This window comes from Aythya marila (assembly GCF_965140915.1).
Source record: "Aythya marila genome assembly, chromosome: 3".
In the NCBI taxonomy this organism is placed as follows: domain Eukaryota; kingdom Metazoa; phylum Chordata; class Aves; order Anseriformes; family Anatidae; genus Aythya; species Aythya marila.
The window spans coordinates 25,930,811-25,957,015 of NC_139044.1; the positions used below are offsets into that span (position 1 = coordinate 25,930,811).

Below are 26,205 nucleotides of genomic sequence, written 5' to 3' on the forward strand. Positions count from 1 at the left end.
TTGAGATAAAAACAGTTTACCAGATAAAGCAAAAGCTGCACGCACAAGCAAAGCAAGGAATTCATTTGCTACTTCCTATTGGCAGGCAGGTGTTAAGGCACTTCCAGAAAAGCAGGACTCATCATGCCTAATGGTTTCTTGGAAAGACAAATGCCATCTCTCCAACCATCCCCCACCTCCTCGCCCTCTCCTGAAGCCTCTATTGCCAAGCCTTTATTACCCCTTTGGTCAGTTTGTGACAGCTGCCCTAGCTGACCCCCCACCCTCAGGCCCCCTTCTGGCAAGGCAGCAGGAGAAGCAGAAAAGTCCTTGTTTCTGTGTAAGCGCTGCTCTGCAACAAACAAAAACATTGGTGTGCTATCAACACCATTTTCATCAAAAATCCAAAACACAGCATCACACAAGACTTCACAAAGAATGTTAACTTCATCCTATCCAAAACCACAACAGAAGAACCATGACATAGCAGAAAAAAGGTTTTGATATACAGCAGTATGAATGGGTATATAAGCCATAGAAATAGGTATAGGAAGCAGAAAAATATATTTCAACTGCAGGTAATCTTTCAGCTGATGCCCCACACAGAAGAAATAAATGATATGATAGTTCCATTTTGAAGTAGTCCACTCATATTTTTACTAAACTGTTTAGGAACATCTTGTGGCATTTTCTTAATGTCACCATAAAGCTTATTACATATACCAAAAAAAAGTGGTGTTGATCTCTCTGTTCTACACTGTTGTCATTCCCATAGGTCTCATTTGTTTGTTGTGTGGTGCTGTTTATATACCTAGGAACAATTCAGTATAGAAATACTGGCAGTAATTTTATCTCTGATTCCTGTGTTCCAGAACCCTGCTGGCATTAGGCTGCCATGTTGGAATTGCTGATGAACATGCTGAAGAAAAAGTGAAAAAAATGAAACTTCCAAAGAAGTAAGTTGAAATTCAAATGCATCTTTTTGTTAGGTAGGATGAGTTATAATAGTTAATATAGTATAATATAGTATAATATAGTATAATAGTATACTAGTATAATTAGTATAATATAGTTAGGTAGGATGTTGTTATAATAATTTGATATTATATTGCTGGTTTTACTGATACTTATACTATACATTCATGCCTATGAATTTTAAGAAATTTACACATACCTTCATCTACACTTTTACATTTAGATATTTGTGATCTGATGTGTAGACAAAGTTTTTGTGTGATATATTGAAATGCCTGGCTTTCAATGCATCATTACAAAGTTTTTTTTTAGAGTCTACTGTAGCAACTTTTCATGGGATTTTTATGACAAACTCATCCATACATTTTTATATGCTACTTTCAACCCTTTTGAAAGTCATAGAATGGCCATATAGTGACAACCTCTACAGAAGTAGTATAGCTGCCTCGTTTCTTCCCGCGTGATCAAGGTTGGCAAGAAGATTGCTAGGACTGGTATAGTAGCCTGCACTTCTGCAGCTTTGAAACAAGCTCTCATTGTCCAGCCAATGTGCCATGGCTTCTTCCTTGGGAATGAAAAATTTGCGAACATTAACATAGCTGAAAGCAATGGAACTACACTTGGTGATAAGCATATGACAACACTATATGCTTGAGGTCATGATTTTTAAGCTTGTCTAGCTTAGGATAAAAGAGATTAAAAAGTGAATAAGCGTAGAACAGTAAAGGTCACAGAAGAAAACTTCTGATTTTTCTGTTATTCCAAAATTTAAATTAGAAATTCAAGTTCCTTGCTTATTATTAAGAGCTACTAAGTGCTAGTACCACCAGTGCTGAGTTACCTTAATATCACTGAAACTCTTAACTTTGAAACTCTTAATGAAACTCTTAATGAAACTCTTAACTTTGGGTATCTGAGGTCCAACCATATATACAAAGTCAGAATTTTGATACCTTATATACAATGGATACAAAAAAAAAAAAAAAAAAAAAGCAATTTCAAGATGTGTGTGTATTTGTAAGGCTTTTTTGTGTGGGATACAATCCTGGAGAGATTTGTGTGGGATACTATCCTGGAGAGAAGAAGAGAAGAAGGATTGTTCTTCTGCAGTTTAAGTAGCCTTATCCATAAGAGTTACAGGAGGTAGTGTGTAAGAATCTAAGGTTTTGATGGGAGAAGAGATCTTACTTCCTGTGTTTGTTCCTGTGGGTGATACAGATGCATATCCCAACACTTGGTCAGCTTTCCCATGATAATGTATTAATGGTTCTTACATCTGCCTGACACAGAAGCTTTATCCTGTTATGAGAAATAACAGCAATAGATATCACTTGAATGCAATTAGCTCATCTGCTCTACTTTCGAAGCAGTTCTGCATCTCTACTGTGCATATTCTTGTCTTTCTTAACTCCTTTTTATTTTCTGCCATCCTGTCATAACAAATAATATTGTAAAATTCTAAGAAAACAAGTTTCTATTTGTGTCACTCTAACAGAATTTTGGCATCACAGCCCCATGGGTTACAGATTGGGGAAAAGCAAATTTTTAACTTAAGTTTGTGCCAGAAATTTGTGGTTTCTAATACAGCATAACTTCACAAAGGTACTTTTTTTGGACCAGTTTGAACAATAGTTTAAAGTGCACTGCAAATACAGTTTTTGCTGATGTAAATTCTCTTTTTCTTACAAAGTTTTTTCCAGGTATAACTTTACATTAGGTTATTGAACAATCCAAACTTAAATAACCTTTACTTTGCAAATATCTCTCTGAAATTCTGAATACTTAGTATTTCTACAGTATGTAAAAAAAAGTCAGAATTAAAAGAAAAAAGTTAACTTTTTTTTCCTGTAAAACAACTCACATAGACTGCTGGAAATCTTTAATCAAGAGAGCAGACTATGTACTCAAATCATTAAAAAATATACCTCTACTACTCTCTGTTAAACTTTAGGTGATAGTACAAGCAAAGATGCCATAAAGCTTGTTATAAATCCATTTCAGATCAGTATGGTAGTGATAATGTGCTATTAAAGCAGCTAAATTTTCAGCTTGAAAATTATTCCAGATTGTTCTACCTACTTCTTTAAATCTATTTATAATGTAAGACCGCCAGAGATACTGAGCAAGATAGGACCAGTCATTTTACTGATTTGTGGAGACAAGCAGATGACCAGACAGGAGCTGTGGCTGTAGCTACTTGTTGCAAATGGTAACATCTCTCTGCAGCTTGACAGTTTTTGAACATGAATTTGTACGCACAGAATATATTTGTTTTTAAGGATCCATTGATACTTATCTTTCATGAACAGCCGTTTACATCCTGAAATAAAGTATACATATCCTCTGAGACAAAAACATGAACATCTTTTGAGACACCTGGTCCTTTTACCTTGCTCTTACATAGAAATATCTATGGCTATTTTACCTTTTTAAGCACAGGAGAACAGTTATGCAGGGGATTGTGACAAGGAAGAATGCACTGCCATTCAGTGTTTCACCCGCTCTTAATTACACTTTTCCTTAGGCTCCCATCTGTGGTAGCTGGGCCCAATTGTGACCTGCCGTGGGGCCATAGGAGCCGGCTGTGTTTGGCACTGGGCAGCTATGGCCTTGCCTCACGGAGGAGCTCTGCAGCCCTTGGCCAGCACCTCGTCACCAACACACATTGCTCCCACTTTCTGTCTACCCCCTGCATTGTTCTTCCTGCTTTATCTTCCCGTGTACATTTCCTGAGCAGTTGGTACATGTCCCACCGACACTGTGCAACATCCCGGACCATAAAAGTTACATCCTGATGAGTTGCAAAGCCCCATTTTGCCTTCAGTGCCTTGATAGTCCATCAGTTAGCAGTAGTGACTAGGTTTGCTTCTGGATGTTGTCAGGTTTCCTGTTTCTGTGTTTGTCTCCTTCTTTCCTTATATTCCCAGTTTGGCAATGCCCTTAGCAAGATACTCTGACTGAAAATAGTCTCTCACACTCGTCTCCTTGCCAGTTAGTGAGATTGGCCAGGCTTGTTGTCATCATTGACTCTCTTAGCAGGTTTATGTCTCTGTATGTTCTTGTTTATGGCTCCCCCCTTATTAGCCCTTTTGGATTGAAAAGGCAATGCACCAGATGCGCATAAAGCAGCAGACACTACGCTTCTACATACCTTTAAGTGCTGGACTGGAATGATTATTCAGTTGTTTTGTACTTTGCAATCATAATAACCTGCTTGCAAAGAATCAAAGATTTGCAACCAGATCTGTATTATCATTTTTATTTTTTTTTTTAATTTGATTGAGGGCACAGTTCAGCTGCTAACCAGACCAAGAACTTTCCGTTGTTGTTGCCAATATTATTATAGTACTGTTACTATTATTTTAACATGCTTGGCATACTACTCCAAAAGATTGAAAAACTATCAAATCCCCTTCCCTCTTACAGAGAAATGCTAGGCAAGACTCCTACATTCTATCTTATGAAGACACTGGGGCTAGAGTTGTTTTGTGTGGGTGGATCCCAATGGTGCACCTTAGTGTTGTAGTCCTGATATACTGCACCAATTACCATATGTGTTACAGTCTTTATTGAAGAAAGCTTGGTCATAAGCAATGTGGGAGATGACTATAATTAATTCTGTGGGAGAAACTTCATAAATGCAAAATACACTTCATTCTTAGGAGTGCTAAAAATAACGAGGGAACTTTTCAGAAGTCATGCTTAAGTTTTAAGCATTTGCTTCTAAAATTTAAAGGTTAACTAAGGGATGAGGTATTATAAAGAAAAAATTACAATAAACAGATTTCATGTGTGATCTTGAGTAATTAATTTAACCTGTTCAGTCTCACATTCCTATATGTAAAAGGAAGAAAATATTTTCTTTCATCAGTAGGAAGTAGTTAAACTCTAATAATTATTGTGAAGTGCTTAGAGTTAATTATAATAGTGTTCATATAAGTATTTAGATAGATCACATCTTAATCTACTACTTTAAATATGTGAAAGTACTAAAATACTTTGGAAACATTTTAGTTCAGCTCATTTGGTATAGCTTTCATTACTACAGCTACTTAACCTGATCAAGGTGCAATTAGTTTGAAAAAAAAATCAAATGTCAGTATGTTATTATTCTTTATGCTATAAGACAGATTATTTTTATAGACTATTACATAGTTGTCACTTCTTTCCTTTGCAGATCCTGTTATTATTTATTTTTCTTACTGACAAGTAACTGCAAGTTCTGTGTTTCTTTGGCAGCTACCAGTTGTTGAGTGGGTATAAGCCTGCTCCCATGGATCTGAGTTTTATCAAACTGACCCCCTCTCAAGAAGCTGTGGTGGATAAACTAGCAGAGAATGCTCACAATGTGTGGGCAAGGGACCGTATCAGGCAAGGCTGGACCTATGGTATCCAGCAGGTAAGTGCTAACTTCAGTCACTTAAGAAAGCACTTATTTATTGAGATATTTCACAGTTAAATGAGAATAATTGGTACACAAAAGCAGGAATAAGCATCAAATGAATGTCTGTCAGTCAAGAGAGCAAAAATATGTAATTAAAGCAATCCTTTTGCTAGATCTTCTAGCAATACAAGTCTTCTTTTATAAGCGGCGGAAAAAAGTTGGTCGTATATTCTTTTATGCTATCTGTATCTCAGCATGAGAAAATTGCATACAGGAAGATAATGTTTTAGTATTTTAGGAAATGTAATCACTGACTTTCAGTAGGGGTATCATTTAAATGTTGGCAATCCTAGAAATTGGATGTTTTTGTTGATACAGCAAAAATAGAATGTAAACTCTAGCAAGTACTTTACTAACATATTTCTGGCAAAGGCATTAAGCAACTGAGAATAGTTAAGCCAGTCTCCAAGTTCCAGTCCTACTTGTTATCTTGTTTCAATGATTAGGAAAGCTATATGGTAGGTGTCAGAATGTGTTGGAGTGGAATAAAAATTAAGCATGGTGGATTGTTAGCAGCAAAACTCATGGTCTTTGTTTTCACTCTTTTTTTTTTTTTTTTTAAAGTCAAACAGTAGAGTAATTACAATGAATAATTTGTTGTTTTTCAAAACAGCCACTATGTATCACTTTTCCCTTAGGAGTCATATTTTCTATTCTTTTTGTGATTACCTTTGAATTTTATATAGGGAAACCTATCTTTTGTTAATAAGTGTGTGGTAGCATATCACAGTGAAATTTTAGGAAAATCCACCCTCTGGGAGAAAATATGAGTTTTCATGGATTTGCGCTGGGCATTTTTTTTTTATTTTTATTTTTTTCAAAAATTAAAAACACTGTTTTGTAGGTACATTTTATTTCCTGCCTACAAAGAGTGTTTTCATTTTTGACAAAAGTTCTAGTTATGTATTTCAGTTCAGCACGTTTCAAGTTTTGTTTTTGTACAGGATTGTAGCTCATTCTATTTGCAAAGCTCTTGCATAGAAGAAATATGATTTTATATATTTTAAGTTACTTGCTTCAACTCATCACATACTGGCAAAAATACATTTATGCAACTAATTATATTCCATATAGCATTTAAGCATTGTCCATTAAAGTATCTTACTATAAAGATACCATTTAGGTACTTTGTAAACTGTTTAAAAAATCTACATTCTGTATTTGGGTCTAGGCACACTATGAACCTATTCTTGTGTTTGCAGACTGGAATATGTATAGTATCCCCTACTATATAGACACTGAAGGCACATATATACCCTACTATATAGACGCAGTCTTGGTGCAGCTTTCTGCCTACAACAGGACTAAATTTGTCCCTAATACTGCATCCTTAAATAAGAGAAGATGGCCCTTTGAAGTGCTGTTAACATTTCTGATTAATCAGGAAAAGTTTTGAAGTGATGATTTTCTTCTCTGTTGCCAGCTAGGGGGAGCAGATTAATTCATTTTTGAACCCACTGCTATAATCCTATGTTTATGGAGGCAGTGCACAATTTGCCTCTAGAATGAGAGTCTGTCTGTCTCAAGATTCTCCCAAGAAATATTTCTGATATATTAAAGAATGCACTCAATAATTTACACTACGCCTCCTGTATTTTTTTTTTTTCCTCCCAGAAGCCAAACATTTTCAATACAGGGCCTTGCCAATCAGAGAATTTGAAATGAATGAAGGAAAATTTTTACAGCTTTGGTAGAACCACTAACAAAAGTTAAATTTATTTTAGTAACAGATTTTATTTATTAAGATGAAGTTAAGAAATTACTGGGATCAAATGCATCTGTTTGCTACATTTCTAAGTAGCATTGGGAAAATTTAAACCCACATATGTAGTAAATAAGGTTTCTTAGATCTTAAGTCTAGTTTAACCTACTCAGTGTATGTGTGCATCTTTGAAAAAGCACAAATAATTTTGCTGTATTTGTTGGAGTGAATTTTCAGTTAAATTGCATGTTTTCTGAATTAGTGTGATATAATGTGAAAAAGGTAGCTAAAAGATTTCTTAAGTGTTATTAGGTTGGTAACAATAAACAAAAGAATGTAACAGGAGTGGGTGATGGAGAAAAAAAGATTTCTCCTTTACATTTACACAAGTTATTTATACAGTCTGTATATATGTTTTGATGTGTCTGTTGATGTAGAAAATTCCGCTTTTGAAGAGCCTTCATGTGATAATAAATAATTATGAGTTTTATTATAGTCCCTGAAAGATAGCAGAGCTGCTCCCAGGCTACAGCTTTGGTTTAAAAAAAATAAATAAACCATTAGACAAATGCACTAAGGCACGTAAACACCTGAAATCAAACACTGCAACTAAATTTCAGAAGAATCATGAAGTCTTTCTTAAGTTGTTAGTGCTGTACATAGGTAAGACTGACTTTACCATTGGAATCCAAAAATGCTGTGCTATTGTGGAGGCTCACTGGAAGAGAGCAGAGAGAAAGAGGAGGACTTTATCTACTCACTAGTCAGCTGTCTGTGTTTTATCCTCTGACTTAAATTACTGTCTTGGAGGCTAGACTGGAACTTGGGCCTTTCCTAGACTCCTTGCACTGCTCACTGGATGACAGAGCTCAACATGCAAATGAAATCTGCTCTTGGATACTACAAATTGTCTGTTGTTGAGAAAATTTGTGAAAGATAGAGGTATAATTTTGAACACTTTAGGCTTGTAATTACTGAACTGTGCAGGTATCTAAATCCTTTTGATGGCCAGGGACTGATTGTTGTACAGAGAGAGTATCAGTATCACTTGGACCTAATAAATACTAAATTAAGATTATAAGCCCTTTTTTTTTTTTTTTTTTTTTCGGTTTTGTGAGATGCTTAAAGAAGACAGCATGAATCAGGTTCTGGTTTTGTCTACCAGGTCATCCTCTGAAAGAGGCTTAGAGGAAATCCTTCTCTGAATCTTGACTGGGCTTAGGTATATGATCAATATTGAATAGTTCTTCCCTACCAAGACAAAGACAATTATAGGCATGCAAAGAAGAGCCTAGAGAATTTAAAAATAAAAAGTTTAAATGGCTATGAAGCTGGATACACTTTGGTTGGAAAGCCCCTTAACTGGGGTTGCAAATTTGTAGTTTTGGATACTTCTGCTTTAAACAATCAAATATTTTGTTGGGTCTGATCCATTCCAACTGAAGACTTTTTTGTGCTGAATGTGCACTGCTGTTGAGAATGTAATGCAGTGGTGGAGTGAGCAGTGTCATAGTTATGGTTTCAACATATTCAGGTTGTTAAAGAGCATTGAGACCTCAGGAATGTTCATGAACTTCAGGAAGCAGATCGGCAAGATTACCAGTATTCTCTACTCCCCATGTTAAGCAGACAAATTACATTAGTCTCATTTATGGGTTAGTGGATGGATGATGTCCTTGAAAACTTTACCACCAAAAGCTTGTCCTGTGGAAGGCACGCTTTGGGTGTTGACGTTGATTTGCTCTTAATTCAATTCTTTTTCTCTTTTCAAAATAAGGAATTTTATTTTCTTCTGTAGAAATGACAGACAACTGAATTCCAAAAGTGCATACAATGTTCAGATAACAAATACTATTCATTAAGAGTTGAAAGAGGAGAGCAGAAGAGCAAGCTGCCCCTTTCTGGGTGCAGTGCAAAGATGCTTCTCATTCAATTGGCATACTTACCATATGGCAAGCTGCTAGCTGTTGTCCATGCTGCTGTGTGCTTTTGCTTGTCTCCAACAATGGATTTGTTTCATGGGCTACATTTTTTCATTCCATCAAATTACTGTGACATGTTACAGTACTGTAATAAAGTGACATGGTGCTCTGCTGTGTAATACTCTAAACAGATCATACAGAGCTGTGAAATAGTTTCCTAAGGGAAAGAAATTTACAGAGGTTTGAAAGTAGATGAAGTAACGACTGGGAAATACATTATAAACAGCAATCATACCATTGCTGTAGGATGGATTAGATGATCTAGAAGTTCTATTCCATTATGAATGCTTCATGGTTTTGGGATTATAAAATATGAAAAATTAAAGGGATACTGTCAAGTAGTTCATGTATAACCTTTTTTTTTTTTTTTTTTTTTTTTCTTGTTATAATCTGTTGGGAAAATGCCTTCCATGTTCCACACTTTTTCTTCCTCTAAATCCACCACTGCTTGTCAGGATTTTTTTCTTTACAAGTGATCGCTGCTGTTTGTGCGTGACTATACACAGTATTTTTGTTCTGCTGCTGCAGAGCCAACCAGCCAGCCAGCAGAGGGAGCACAAGTTAACTAATAAATCCTGTTCCCAGAACTGTGTTGACAGCTGTGATGACACTGATCACAAACAAGTAAGTATTTTTCAGTAGGACAGAGTAGCTTGTTGCTCCATGAAAGGAGCAGAAGGAACAAAACAGGTAGGAAAATACAAAATTATACTTACAAGAACATATCAAATATCAAGGGTAAGTGGAAAAACAAGCACAAAATCAGTATGAAAAGTACTTGACAGTGTCCCTTTAAGGGAGAAAATGGTTGCCTACTAGTTCGTCTTCTCTGAACTGGGGAACTGATAAATGATTGAAGACAGATAAGACTAATAGATATAGACAAAGGAGCAATATATCCTTGGTGTAAGTCAATTAAAGTCACATTTCTGCTATGAGAGAGGGCTTTTAAAAGTATTCTACATGTATAGATTTTGACATAATGTGTTATCATAATTCTCTGAGTTACCAAACTTGTTTTTTTGAAAGGGGTTTTTCCATAACAAGCTAATTGCAAAATAGCATTGAAGTATAAAAGGATGCATTCATGACTAAAGCTTCACAATAGAGTGGAAAATGTTCAGAACTCGCGTGTTAGCATACAGTGTTGGTTCTAATTGGCATATATTGCACATAAGTCTGTGGTATTAAAGCCAGATTCTTACATGTTAAGATTTTGTAGAATTTGAAGATTTTAAGATTTTGTAGCATAATAATCACTATTTGATTAGGAGTTGGTCTTCCCAGACTGTCTTCTGCTGCAATGAAGAGAGGCACTGTTCTGACAGAGGAAATACGGATGTATGGAAAAAATGACAAGTTTAAAGCTTGTCAATTATTTTGTCATTAAGTATATAGAAAGATGCATCTTGTCCTTGTAAAAAAAAAAAAAAATAGTGTTGTTACATCACTTTTCCATTTTACATTTTTTATATTGATATGTTAATTCCTTCCATTTACAGTAAGAGCACATTCTGCCAGACATTCTGTATGTGTACAATCCTCAGTGAAGATGGTAGAACCTGTATGCATACTTCTAAGCATACACGTACTTCTGAGTATGGAACCGAACTGCTAGAAAGCCAGTTTAGGAACACAAGTTCTGCTATGGGTGGTTACATTTAGTATATGTTTTTTTAACATTGCCAAGAATTTAACTTTGTTAGGACTGTAGTGTGCTTTCCAATTCTAATGACTCTAGGAGCTTGAAATGACTTTCTACTAAATATGAATTCAGAATTATTTTTACCTTATGAAATAATTTTTTATATTGATGATTTATGGTTAAAGGTATGGTAAACATAGAAAAGTTAAGCCTCTGGATAACCAGATGAGAAATTTATGGTATACGTAAATGATCCAGCTCAGTGTATATGCCTCACACATTGGCTCACTGAGCCGAGTTTCTGACAGCACTGCTGGCAAATTCACCAGTAGCATTTATAGTGGCAGTTGCTCAAAAATCTTTGTGGATTTGCAAGATCCACAGACGTAGCAGCAAACAGAATCCTTTCACAGTTGTGAAATGGGGGTTTATAATGGTGCAAATGAAGCTTGGAAAACATCAGCACATCTGTCTCACTTGAATATGTGGTGAAATACATTGGCTTTATGCTTGTCATTTAACAGCTTTGGTTAATAGAACAAAGTCATTTTGGTACTACATAGAATCATAGAATATGTATCTGTACAGCTCTAATACTTTAGATCACAAAACTTACAATGCCATTAAATTATTATAATCAATCGTGCACTCTTCCTAATCCATGTTTTAATTTTTCAGTGTTTTCCTATCTTTCTCTTTGATAGGCACTATTTTTTATTTATTTATTTATTTATTTATTTATTTATTTTTGTGTGTGTGTGTGTGTGTGTGTTTATGTGTGGTTTTTTGTTCCTTTTAGTCTGGTAGTCTGGTGATCCTGAACTTCTCAGAGCTTTGGGAAGGCCAAGGACTACATAGGTTTGCAGTATCACTTTTATAGCTCTGAAAACTATATTGTTCTTTATCATTTCAGATGGTTTTCAGAGGTTTATATAAGGCTTTTTTTTGTTGTTGTTCTTACTGAATTACTTCTGAAGAATACAACATTGTTATGCACACTTTTAACAGATTATTCTGTTAGAGTTGCTTACAGTTTGACTGGTATTCTCTGCTGCTGTAGACGTTATGGACATTCCTCTTTCTATCTTACTCTTCCATGACATCTGTCTATGAAAGCTGCAGTTTGTACTAAATGAATTATCTACGTATCACATACTCATATTCACTGAATGAATTAATACAGTTCTATAGTTCCCGTTGTATTTCCTCTGTGAATTATTCTGTAGTAGCATTCATTACTTGTAATTAAAAGGTTCCTTGATAAGTGTTGGTGTGTGTTTGGGTATATTTTTCTGTAGTTCTTTTTTCAACTATTAAGAATTATATTTGCTTGGTGTCAATGTTGACTTAATACTACGTATTTCACATGTACTCTACAAATAACTACACGTGTGGTAATCCAATTACTGTAAATACAATAATTGTAATTAATGTGGGGGGGGGGAGGTGAGGGATGGACCAGATGGTCTTTAATGGTCCCTTCCAATCCAAACCATTCTATTTTCTGTAATACAACTAAATCTGTTGTATACATTGTATATTGTAATACTGACTTCTCCTGGCTACAATGCTTTCTTTTACTTTACTCCAAATTCAATTGTAAAGAACCGTATGTGGTGTTTGTGTTGTACTCAATAGAAACAAAGTTGTGTAATAAAATATCTAGGCTTCTTTCTTTATTTTCTTTTACTGTGATATTATAGGTTCTGAATTCAAAACCAAACAATTATATAAACTTCATGTGTGTTACTCAGTTCAAACCATTTGAAACAGAATTTTGTCAGCAAGCTTAAGGGTTTCTGTTGTTTTTTATTTATTTTATTTCATATGACTTAGTGAACAAGTACTTTACCAGACAAACACTATACAAAACAGTCTTCTGATGAAGCATTAGACTGTCAAACCTGGTAAATTCTGGAGAGAAAAAAAATATATAAAGAAAATCAAGCTGTTTTCCATCTCTTAAAAGTCCACAGTACATTTCAAAACAGTAACTTTTCTGTAGTGAATAAAAATAATTAAGTCTATGTACAAATTGCGAATATAGTTAATAAAAATTACCACTCTTAGCTAATCAGCTCTCTAACTGACTTGACTGTGGCTGTGCAAAACTTGGTTTCTGTGTAGGAACATTCTTTTGATTTCCTACGCTTAAACCGCAGAGGTTTGGAAGATTATAAGTACCAAATCTTATGATGAGTATAGCAATAACAGTTCTTAAGTCAGCAATAAGTATAACATTCAAAATTTAGATAGACAAATAACAGGAAATAAAGAACAAAACTATTAAAAGAAAAATCCCTACTCTTATTCATACTTCAAGAAGTAGCCACAGTTGTGAATTAGCAAATAAGGTCACAATGTTACATAAACTTAGACCTAAGTAATCTATAAATCTGAGTTTGTTTTATATTTTTTATGCCTTTTTTTTTTTATACTGTAACTGTGTGCTTATGCATTTCTAAAGGAATTCATATTCTAGATATTATCATATATCGTTACGTGCTGATTGCCCATATATTAATGTACGTTAATGCAATTACCAGGTCATTAGCCTAACTGTAATTAATATTATGGATGAGAAGTTACACTTCTTATAAGAAGTTAACTGTTATTCCAGTTATTTCTGATTCATTTTTTTAAAGAAAATGTTTCATCACGTCCTTTTGGACAAGCAGCATTTCAGAGGAAAATATTTCTCCTTTTATGCCTTTTAGAAGACAAATAATTTTAAACCATGGTGTTTCATCTCTGGTGTTAATGTGAATATTTTCACATAATTTTATTTTTTTCACTTTTTATCAAAGAAGTAATAATTCCTTGTAACAGTTTTTTCAGTACATTTTTGGTCCATTTCAGTAGCAGCCTTTTTCCAGATCTACTGAATGTCAGTTCGAAAGTGTTTTGAATAAGTATGGAAAGAGAGCCCCTCAAATGATTTCTGTGTTTACCCTGACATTGGCCATCCCACTGAATATAACTAGAGCTGATATGGTATAGTACTTAGTGTCACCAGCAATGTGTTATTTTTATATTTTTGTTAGCCATTCTAGCTCACAGGTAATGCCTGTCCAGTAAAGTTTATTTTTTTTAGAAGGAAATTCATTGATAGGACCAGATTTCACAAAGCACTGGTTAATAACTGCACTTTAGTGTTTGCTCATTGTGATGAGCCCAAAGGCAGATAGCCCTGCATTAAAAGTGCCTGCAGGAATTTGTCAGAATGGGTATGCCATTTCTTTTCTGACTGCAAAAACATATAGAGTAAAAACTACATACATTCTTAACAGTGGAACTGCAATGCTATGAAAAAAAAAAAAAGCAAGATACTTTTCTAAAATATTTGCTCTTTTCTAAAGTAATGGAAGCTATTTTTGCACTTCTTAATAATTTAAACACAAAATGCCTCTATCTTTGGAATTTGTATCCAAACAACAATAGTTTTTGATATGTCTAATTTTTAAAAATAATTAAAAAAAAAATAGAGATATTAGGAATAACATGGAGAGTTATTTGCATGGTTTCTCTCAGGACAAAAGAAGAAAATGTAGACAAGTAAACAATTCAATTAGTTACTAAAATTTTGTAAGTCATGTAAGTAATCCAGTTAAACAATGCTTTAAAATAAGAAAATTTTGGACTAGAGTAAAATCTAATAAATTTAACATTAATAAACCTAAAATGCAAAGTTCAATGCATACCAAGGTGTTAATTTCAGTGGGTGAGGTTACATTAATTTCCTATTACAAAAATTCTGCAGCACATAATCACATTAGTTATATCCTTACAAGAACCTTTATTTTGGAAAAAATAACTTTTAAAGTATTTTATATAGAAAGGCATAGATTTATGATCTGTTTTATTATTTATTAATTGGTATTAAGTATGTTTATTGATATTTTTATTGGCAGTGTCTTGTTCTTGTTCATTTTGTTTATATCTTGTTGACCTTTTTGTTGTTGTTTATATCTTGTTTGTTGTTGTTTATATCTTGTTTAGTTCTATAACCAAAAAACCCCAACCTATATACTTGTGCTACAATGTTATCTTTGTGCTTTAGTTATACACTAGCTTCCTGTGGTAGCTGCTTCATAAAGAGTGAACAAAAGACCATCCCTTTGACTTTTCAGTCAAACTCTTCACGTTTGTCTGTGTTCTTGTTGTTTGCTTTGATTAATAATAATAATAGTAATTGATTTTTAATCAAATTTCAGCAAATTATTTGATAGAAACGTGGGCATAAGCTATGCAGATTCCTTTATTTGTGTATTACGTTTTTTTTTTTTTTTTTTTTTTTTTAAGTAGATCACTGTTACTAGTTTCTAGGTCACATCAACTTTTTAGAATCCTTGCTGTGTTTATGATTCCATGATTTCAGTTGGTATAAGTAGTAAATCTTATACTATTGCTACAGCACAATTTATCTTTAAGAGAAAGTATGGCTTCTGAAACGGAATTCGATTCTTCATACTTTTACAGGATGTAAAAAATCGACGAAATCCTCGCCTTGTACCTTATGCTCTTTTGGATGATCGGACAAAGAAGTCAAACAAAGACAGCCTTCGTGAAGCAGTTCGTACCCTTTTAGGCTATGGCTACAACCTGGAAGCTCCTGACCAAGATCATGGTAAACAATTTTGTTGTCTCGCTCTCTCTCGAAATTAAAAGACTGTTCCACTTCACTGCTTGATTTGTTGGTCCAGTAAAACAACCTAAACAGTTAGAGTACCTTCAAAACTAATAGGCCCTTTTATATGTATTATGTTGTTATATAACCCTTTGACTTTACATTCCTTATGGTTTCCTTTTCTCCTCCAGTAGCCTCAAATGAATGAAAAAATTTTGAAACGTTTCATTTTGTGTCACATTTTTGTAATTACAATTTTTGTAATTCATACACTTTTTTTTTTTCACTACTTTTTCCTTGTTTTTGACATTTAAGGTGAATAAATAATTTCAATAATTTAAATCAGGATTGTGAATGCTACAAGACATAACCCTAAAATACAAAAAATCAAGAAGACATATATATCATCTTGGTCTTATACCAGGGAATAAAATGTATCCTTGCATTTTAAATATATGCACAAATATTTGAAGTGCCCCAATCCAAAATCATTTTTAAATTAAAATATTTTGATTAGTACTATCATTGTTATTTCACAACAGAATAGCAAAATTGCTAAGAAAAAATATATGTAAGCTCAGTAGAAGTGAATTTTATGTTCTTGCAGTTTTAACTTCAAATAGTTAAAGAAAGATTCTGCAGTTAGCATACAATCCTCTATTTAAATACATAAAACTAAAAGATGACATTTTCAAAGACATGCATATAAACCAAATCTCTCTGTTTTCAAACTGAAAAACTGTTGAATTAGACAATCTGTTAGAGCATTTAAGCCTCTGTTATTTTCTTAGGTGTTCAAAGTTCAGTAGACTGTAATTAAACTTCAACTCATTTCCTAGCAATGTTTTGATTGCAATTGCACCATTGCTAGTCTGAATATTTTATTGATATGTAGGGCAGTGTTTTCAGCATCTATAGTTTGATTCAGTTTTTATGAGTGGCTACATTTTTAAACTGATACCATGAATGTGTAACAGGGATGGATTGCTGAACAGGCAAAATAATCTGTTGCTGTGTAGAGTAGATTGTGCTAGTGGCAAAACACCATGGTCTCTGTTAAATCTGCTTTTGTTTAGTCTGTAGGGTTTAAGACTGATTAATTTTTCCCACTCCCCTCCTGCTGTGGGAAAGAGGTACTGCATAGAGAGAGTATGACTTCTGCATGGTTCTGAGAAGGTGAGTTGGCTGGTGCAGGAGGTGTTTGACTCCTATGAAGATAAAAGAGCTGTCTGATGGTAGGGAGAGAGAAAGAAAGTACATTCTTTTTCTACCATCTTCTCCAGATCCCATTGAAAAATATTAATTCCCTTTCAACATTTACAGCTCTGAGAACCAAATGTACCTGTCTTTCCTTAGGAATGAATGGCTAGAAAAATCAATTTATTTATTTTTTCTTAAGATGCAGAGCATCTTTGAGCTAGCTCTGTGCATGGAGTTACTAATTAAATTAAAAGAACACGTGCAATCTTTGCATCTGAAAAGTGTCATCAATCCTGTTGCAAATTTTCCAGAGTAAAGTACTTAAAGAAGTGTCCCACGAACTAGTCTTCCACTAACAAAGACTAGAATTGCATTCAACCACAGGTTTTATACGTATTTTGTAGTTTATACGTATTTTAAGTTTAACAGTTCACGAACATCTACAGTTTCTGAGATGCATAAATCATATCACACATATTCCCTTTCATTAGCCAAAATCCATACCGTTATTAAATGATATAGAGCCATCTAGTGGTGTTCTGCATCTCCATTGATGACTTGTATTTTTAACATTGATTTACAGAACTGTATAGCAGCATTTTTTTAATTATTTGCTATAAGTGCTATTAGTTTCCCACAGCAGCTGTAGCTTAGGGATTGCTTAGAATCTAGAAAGCCTTAGTTTACTTAGAATCTAAAAAGACAACGTAGTCTCACTTCCCATGCTTTGTGGTGGTCAATCTCCTGTATAGAAGAGGTACTGAGGATTTAATTGTGTAGACCATTAAAGAGAAAATGCTACTGATGAAAGGATTATGTGGCAGAGAGTTCAGAGTTGCTTACAGGAGATTTATTGAGCTTGAGTCCAGAAAGGCCAAACATTTGGGGTATGAGGTGTGATAGTAATTTCTGAGGGACATGATTTTATAGGCTACTCAAGATAAGGTTAGAAATACTGACTTGTTTTATCGATGAGAAAACAGAAAAGGGAGAGATTCTTAACACAGTCTAATGGGCAGACAGGTGCAGACATGTTTGAGTTTATAAGAAAATTTGAGCTGATTAGAAATTCAGAAAGAGGAGGAATTGCAGTGGTAAGACTGTAATACTGAATTTTCAAAGGCTGAGCAGGCTTTGATACTTTGCAAATTTGTAGGAAAAGATCCGAAGTGCTTTAGGCATTCTTTTTCCTAATCTGAGAGAGAGGGTCAGATTGATACTTAGTTGTGTGATCTGATTAATGGAGAGAAAACTGTGTAAAATACTAGAGAATAGAGTAGTTCAGAGAACTTAGGGAAGAAAGATCAACTAAGCATTATTTCTTTATATATATATATATATATATATTTTTTTTTTTTTTTTTTAAATGCAATTTTTGTTATTTCAGGCTACCTTATGGTTTGAATTGATAGTAAAGTCTTGGAAGACTTTGTTAGCCAACAATATTGAAGGAAAACCAGAAACAAGATAGGATAAAAAATGTATAAAAGAATGCTAGGAATGGCCGTCTCTGAGGCACCATGTAGGACCATGAGTAGTTCAAGAAATATTAATGGGTAAATGCTTTTTGGCAATATTTGAGAACATCTTCCATGGGTAGAAGTAGATGGATGCCACATAGCTGTGTATAAATCAATATTAACCCAGTATGTTCAGTGCACTGAGAGGGGAAAAAAAGGAGATTTGGAGACAGATGAATCTAAGATTTGTGCTTTTGTGAATGACAGAAACAAAAGTAGATTTGTATCAGAAGAGATTGATCCAGAAGATGGTGGGATGACACAGTAAAATAGTGCAAGTGGTAGCAAAAGAACAGGAATACTGACAAGAACATTGGGCTAGGTAGATGGAAAGTTGGATCAGAGAGTAGAGATCCAAGTCCAAAACTTCATTGTTAGTTGTCAAGAAAAAGGGAAAAGATGGAAGTATTTTTATGCCTGAAAGCAGTGTGTGTCTCAGCATAGCTTTTCTCCCCTTAAAAAAGCTTAAGCACTTAAAAATAAAATAAAATGATAATTATAAAAAAATCTTCGTTCATAATTTCCACAAAAGTTATAAAGCAGAAATATGAAGCACAAGCTAATCACTTCTCTACTGCTGTTATGGAGCACAGGGAACAACATGTTAATGTTGTCTCAGGCTTTCTCTCGAGGTTTCTTTTTGTCCTCTTCCGCTGAAGAAGCCCAATAGCAACTCAGTTTTATCTACAAAAATACTTTGATAAAGTGTTTTATATAAACCATACTGATTTAGTAATATTTTTATGCCATTGCTCCTTCATCATTTAAGAGAATCAGTGATAACTTTTAGAAGAAATAAATTTAATGTATTAAAGTTTAACTCCAGCCTTCTTTGAATCTCTTAGTGAAGCCGTACTGGTCTTTGAGAAAATATATTACTCATAATTACCTGACAATATGTGAATGTTAACTTAAACTCTCTTAAAATAGCTTGTTACAAATCACTTGCACTTACAGTTAAGATAATTTTGAAATGAAACATAGTAAGCAATGATAAGCATGTGATCGTGCTACAGATAATTAACAAAATTAATCAGTGGCTGAGAAAGCTTTTGTTTTAACACAGCAGTTAATTTATTTTACACTCTTTTGCACTGGATGACAAGAGAAGTGAAAAAGCTCATTTTCTTGAACTTTGAAGCTGCTGTGGCAGTTCTTAAAGCACTCTATGAAGTCTAGTCTCATTTGACTTTCTCTTCAACAGTTTGAGAGAGAGTAAAGGAGAACAGTCAAAACAATTTGTATTTGGCATGTTGTTTTTTCTCATTTCATTAGCTAATAATATTTTTGAAATACTGTTTTATTCAGTTGTTTTGTTTCGATTTGTTCTTGAACAGTTATCTACAGACATTGCCTTTAACACTACCTTTATGCTCTTTATGCTCTTTTTTAAGGCACCTTTATTCTTTCAAGATTTGCTGCCTTTTATCTTGACAGAAGTTAATACACTTTTCCTGAAGCAGGAGTAAGATTATTTTGAGATTATTTTGGGCTATTTTGTCATGGTTGTTTTTGTTGTTGAACAAAGATATCTCATAGTTTAGGAATCTCAACTCAAAGACAAACACCTGACTTTTATAGTGACTGGAAGTGATTGGAGGATGAATTTAGTCTTTTTTTTTTTTTTTTTTTTTTTTTAATCTAAATAACTGGGAGCCCAATTCACAGAATCATGGAACTGTTGAGGTTGGAAGGGAGCTCTTGAGATGCCCCTCTCACTGCTCAAGCACGGTCAGCTAAAGTAGGTTACCCAGTACCATGGCCAGATGGGTGTTGAATATATCCAAGGACTGTGAATCCACAGCCTTTCTGGAAACCTGTTCCAGTGTTGGACCATCCTCACAGTAAAAAGTGTTTTCTTGTGTTCAGATGGAATCTCATGTGTTTTATTTTGTGCCTATTGCCTCCCTCTTCTTCTTTGTGTCTGGCTGTCTCTACTTCATTCCCTCCCATCAGTTATTTGTACATACTGATAAGATAGCTCTGAGCATTTTATTCTCTGGGCTGAGTAGTCGCAGCTCCCTCTTACCCTCTGCTCATGAAGGATGCTGCAGCCATGGTTTTGTGCTGTACTTGTTCCAGTAAGTCTGTATGTTTCTTGTACTGGGGAGCCCAGAACTGGACCTAGCACTCCAGATGTGGACTCAATGGTCCCAAACAGAGAGGAGGAATCACCTTCAACCTGCTGGCAAAGCTCTTCCTGATGAGCCTAGGATGCTGCTGGCCTTCTTTGCCATAAGGGTATATGCTGGCTCATATTCAACTTGTCCTTCTCTGCAAACTTACAAGTCTTACGAAGAGCGGCTGAGGGAGCTGGGTTTGTTCAGCCTGGAGAAGAGGAGGCTCAGGGGCAACCTTATCGCTCTTTATAAGTACGCTAAAGGAGGCTGTAGTGAGGTGGGGGTTGGTCTATTCTCCCACGTGCCTGGTGACAGGTCAAGGAGGAATGGACTAACATTGCGCCAGGGGTGTTTTAGGTTGGTTATTAGGAAGAACTTCTTTACTGAGAGGGTTGTTAGGCATTGGAATGGGCTGCCCAGGGAAGTGGTTGAGTCACCATCCCTGGAGGTCTTTAAAAGATGTTTAGATGTTGAACTTAGCGATATGGTTTAGTGGCGGACTTGTTAGTGTTAGGTCAGAGGTTGGACTCAATGATCTTGAGGTCTCTTCCAACCTAGACAATTCTGTGTGTGATTCTGTGTGAAACTTGCTTTCCAGTTGGTCAGCCCTGGTGTGAAGTGCTTCTGGGGGTCACTCCTCCCTAGGTACCAGACTTTTTCCCGTTGATGAACTTTGTGAGATTCCTTTCAGCCCAGTTCTCCAGCCTGTCCAGGTTCCTCTGAATGACAGCACAACTGTCAACTACTCTTTCTAGTTTTGTGTCATCTCTGAACTTACTGTGGGTGTACTCTGTTCCATCATCCAGGTCAGTAATGAAAACGGAAAACAGCATTGGCTCCAGTACCCCTGTAGACCATAGTAGCCTATGCATCATATGCATCATAAAGTGCCCTGTAACTGCACCCATTTTTAATTGAACATGCTGCATGCATCAGTGTAGTCATTTGAGAGGTACCCAAGCATGCTGCTTCCCCAGAAGAGGCAGAGGAGCCCCATCAAGCTGTTCTGCAGGCACTTTCTCCTTTGTATGCTTGCACACAAATGGGTTCCAGTTCAGCTCTGTTTTCTTGCCTGCTGCGTCCCTTCTGTTCTTGTCACTCTGTGCCCTTGGCTTGCCACCCTTATCCTCAGCTTACTTGGATGTTTTCTAAGGAATCATGTCCTTCCTTGTCATTTCTAGTTTAAAGCTCTCCCAGCAAGGTTGGCCTGTTGTTGGCAAAGATATATTTGCCTGGTTTAGTCTCATGGATCCCATCTCTTCTAAGTCATGTTTAACCCTCAAAGAGGGTCTTACTGTTGTATAAACTAAAACCTTGCTGTCAACACCAGCTGTGCAATGCGTTGTTAACCCTCGGGACCTGTTTTCTTCAGGTTCTTTTCTCCCTCACTGATTGGCTCAAGGAGGGCACTACTTGAGCCCTTGACCACTTTCCCTAGAGTCAGTGCTTGCAAAGTCCCAGATCATTCCTGGCTTTTTCACTTGTATCTGCATGGAAGAGTAACAGGGGTTTGTACTTGGAGGGCCAGATGAGCCTTGATATCATCTCCATAACATGCAAATGTTAGCACCTGGCAAGCAGCAAACTTTCATAGTTTCACTGTTAAAACGTTTCGTTATACAATCCATCTTAACTTGCCTCAGGAATACAATGCAAAAATCTATATGCCGTATTTCAAAAAAAAGGGAAGGCAATCTTTTAAGCCTTGTGAATTAATGCCTTATATTCTCTCATGCTTTATATTTGGGTTAACTGTTTGATTGCTTTACTGATGTGATAATAGGTCATCTATTCTTCAGAATTCCAATTCCATTACTTCCTAATATTTTTCAGTGTGCTTTAAAGATAGTGCTGTGTATTTGTCTGTTGTTTTCACTGCTTGATTTTATCAGTAGTTGAATACAGTACTTGATGCTACTTTTATTTTTTCTTTACCTGTTCATTTTTTAAACCTCACAGCAACAAGATTGGATGTATGCAATGGGATAATGGAAAAATTTAGGATCTTCCGCACAGAGAAGACTTATGCAGTGAAGGCTGGGAAGTGGTACTTCGAGTTTGAGGCAGTTACAGCAGGAGACATGAGAGTTGGCTGGACAAGGCCGGGTTGCTTGCCAGATCAGGAACTTGGCTCAGATGATGAAGCTTTTGTTTTTGATGGCTTTAAGGTATGTTTATCTGTAATTATATGAGTGATTGCGAAACTTTATTTTGCATCTTATTCTGTGTGCCATTGCCTCAACTTAATTACTTTCTTTTCTTCCATCTGTGTTCTATGAAATTATTTCTCTCTCTTTGAGGCCCTAGGTGGAATAGGGAGAAAAATACAAAAGCCTAAGCTATAAATCAGTGCCACCTGAGGAATTCATTAGCAGACCTTGTCATTTCTCTTTTCTATTCTTTGTCAATTTTTTTCACAGCTTCACAGCACAGTTAGAGTTTATATAAACCATTAAACATCTAAATGACTTACCAAAATTGTAAATACTGGCAGAGCTGTAATTAAATATTAATAATTCCTTTAAATCTTTGGTCTACTCTTCCCTCTATGAGCATTGCCTATTAGAGAATAAATGTGGTTAAGATTATTAACAGTGAGTGTCTGAGGCAAACGTTGATACAAGTTTTTTATGGAAATGTAAAAGTTTGAAAGAGCATGTCTGTTTTTTCATGGAAATCCATACAATTTAGAGTAAATTAATTATGATAGAAACAGTAATTTTTGCTGAAATTCAACTCTACATTAAGTGCTGACAGATTGCATCAGTGTTAAGAATATATAGGAAATCCAAGTATTTTTTATGTTACTAATTTTTATCAGAATAGATGGAATAACTCATTGGAACATTTTATTTCATTGTGAAGGCCTGTGAAACTGCTATCCAAACCATGTAATTACTGTTAAGGCTACTGGTGACTCTTGCCTTAATGAAAACCTTTACTGTACATTTCTTATGTCTGATGTTGGAATTAATTTCCTTTATTACTATTAGAGTACTTGACAGAAACCAACAGTAGGCCTGCCTGTTCCTGGTCAGGTCAAGGTTTCTAGCTGTATTTTATCCGTGTTATTGGATTTTTATTTTATTTTATTTTTTTCCAACTCGTGATATACAAGTATATGCTTTAAAAAGAGAACTGAAAAGTTGGTTTTATAAAATGCCTAATTGGATTAGGTAAACTATTGACGACCAGAGTCTTCACTAAAATAGCTGAGTAGTAGTTTGCTTTCTGCATCTTAACTTTGACCTTTAGGTCTCAATCCACAAAGCTATTTTGTTGTATAATATTTTAGTGGGTTCTCTGGTTAGTTCTATAAAAGCTTGTTTTTGACCTTTGGGATGCACAGAAAGCCTCATTTGTTTGGTAGGATTTTGAAGAAGGATAAAGAGGATAAAAATCTAGCAGTGATGGAATATATGAATTGGGAACATATTTGTTATTAACACTGTTTTGTTGTATGTATGTTTGTAATAATTCTTTATAGATGTTCATTTATTTGAATTTCAATCCAAGACCCCAGCTAAGGCTACCCATCCAAAACCCTGCAGTCTTGGACTTGGTCAGTCATACAAATCATTAATCATGCCCTTAACTACTGTCGTATCTCTCAGAAGCTTATACAGTTCATCCCATCCACAGACAATTCTGTTCCTTCCAAAATTTGTTATGACAGAATTTTAATTTATTTTGTATGCAAGAGTTTTAGAATTATGTTTAAGGAAACAATAAAGTTTATTTGGAAGCAATGAATTTATAGGCCACTAGATTGAACAAAAACAATTGTTAAAAAAAAAAGTTTGTGAAACAGCAATTTAACATTGTAACTGATAGCATGTTATTTTCATTACAAGTCTCTCATGCAGCTTCTGCATAAAAATAAGCCATGTTCTTTCTTACTAAAAAGTTGAAATAGCAATTTGCCCTGTCAGCTCACGTAGCAATGTTTTAGAATATATTTGAGAGAAGTGCTTGCAGGAAGTTAATTGTTGGATTTCCATTTTCAAAGTTAACTTGCAGTATTCACAGGCATTGTTTTGGAATGATATGCTGTGGAAGTTTTAATTTTAGTGTTGTGTTAATTGAGGGGGCTAATTATTAGTTTTACCACTGAAAGGGAGATGAACACATACATCGTCACTGTTATTCTTTTAAAGTCTTTGAACTCCTTTACAGGCACAGCGGTGGCATCAGGGTAATGAGCATTTTGGCCGCTCATGGCTAGCAGGAGATGTTGTTGGATGTATGGTTGACATGAATGAACACACTATGATGTTCACCTTAAATGGTGAAATCCTTCTCGATGACTCAGGTTCAGAACTTGCATTCAAGGACTTTGAAGTTGGTGATGGTAAGTACTGTAACATGTTGTGCTGTTAACATACTTTTTGTTCCAGTTCTCCTTTCTAGGTAAAAAAGGAAGTGAAAATTTAGCTATTTAGCTTGACATGGTAAATGCGCAATTTTCTCGATGTAGTTTAAAGTATGCTAGACTGTATATGTTCAAAAGAAGAAAGGAAATAGTATCAACATAACTGGCAAGAACCACTAGAGTTTAGTGGCCCTAGCCAGCATAAAATATTATTAATTATGATAACTTTCTAGGATGCAGTGTTGAATCCACATTCTTTAATTGAAGACACAGTCCTGATTTTGTATCTCCATGTTTCTCTCTGTATTGCCACAGAGAATTGCCCCTCTATGGAAAAGAAAATTGCTTTAAAACCTAATGAGATTTTTTTAAAACTAATTTCAGTGGAGTTTTTTTTTTTTCTTTTTTTTTTTTCAATGCAGAATTTCTGTTCTTGCTGTGTGTTGTGGATCTGTAATAGCTCTTTGAGACACAATAAAAAGTGATGTTAGTATATTTAACAGCAGTCTTATGGGGTTCTGAAAATAAATTGATTTTTTTCACTCATTTTGCAAATATTTTGTAAATTAATTTTATACTATGAGTATTTATTGTGGCATATTCAGTGTATTTGCATAAGCTGTAAATGAATTGGTGTAGTAACAAACAATAAGTAGTGGTAGTCTGGGTACTCGTTCACGAAGATGGTCCCATTTTTCACAGCATGGTGGAGATAAAAATCAAGAGAAGAACATATGCCACTCAATGTGTTATTTAGCTTACCTAATCCCTAAAACCAAGGTTTTTCTTCTTTTGTCAATTTTGCTAATATATTAAGAAAGCCAACAGCACTGTCAGATTTTGCTGATATCTTTAGTTTCTCTGGGTGACCCATAGGACCAAGCCTTATCTTTTACTCTATTTGATTAGTATCAGGCTTTTGGAAAAGAGCCATGCTAGGTGTAAGGATGAAGAAGGGTGTTTGATGTTAAATTTGCTACAAGGTTTTGCAATCAGACTCTTGGCTATATGTTGCATGGGTGTCTATAGGCCCTTGAATGTGAATTCATGACTTAAGCAATATGATACACGTTATTCAGATCATGTACTGAAACCCTATCAGATTTCTGCCAAATTAGTGAGAGAATATGGTGGGAAGTTTAAGCCAGTTATAATTTTTCTACAGCTCTTGGAGGAGAAATGACACCTGATCCCATAAATTCTGAACCAGCAGATTGAGTTTTGTATCAGTTTGTTGGTGTTCTTGATTCAGCTTTCCAAGTCCTAAAGCAGGTTTTAGTTTACCACGATGCCATAGGTTATGAGATTGCAAAATACTTTTGACAGATCTGGGAAGAGAGTCAAAGGCTGTATTCTCTGTTGTTCCTCTCATGAGTTTCAATACAGAAGGCGCAGATTGGACTGAGAGGTCTCAGGTGACTTAGGTGATTTCTGTGTTTAAAAAGAACCTAAGAATTTGCACTGATACAAGGACAGGAGCATGCTAATTAGGATAACATACAGCAACAGTGTGTGACTGAATATAGGTTGTTTCTGTTAATGGCATTCTGAGAACTTAGAGGAATTCCTTCACAGGCACCTCTGCTATGTTTAGGAGGCATCTAGTGTTGTCTCGAATCTGGCTACTGCTATGCTTTAC

At 35.1% G+C, this 26,205-nt stretch overlaps 1 protein-coding gene across 13 annotated transcripts in view; it reads left to right on the forward strand.

Moving 5' to 3' along the window:
* The window catches only part of RYR2 (ryanodine receptor 2), a 413,797-nt gene that overhangs the window by 244,271 nt on the left and 143,321 nt on the right, over positions 1 to 26,205 (forward strand). For all 13 annotated transcript variants that reach the window (XR_014317119.1, XR_014317120.1, XM_082756062.1 and 10 more), the window contains 5 exons: positions 852 to 935; positions 5,194 to 5,353; positions 15,207 to 15,354; positions 22,154 to 22,362; positions 24,371 to 24,545. Coding sequence is in view for 11 of the 13 variants with exons in the window: in XM_082756062.1 (XP_082612188.1) it covers positions 852 to 935; positions 5,194 to 5,353; positions 15,207 to 15,354; positions 22,154 to 22,362; positions 24,371 to 24,545 (776 nt within the window). In the remaining 2 variants the exon portion in view is untranslated. The remainder of the gene's footprint in view (positions 1 to 851; positions 936 to 5,193; positions 5,354 to 15,206; positions 15,355 to 22,153; positions 22,363 to 24,370; positions 24,546 to 26,205) is intronic.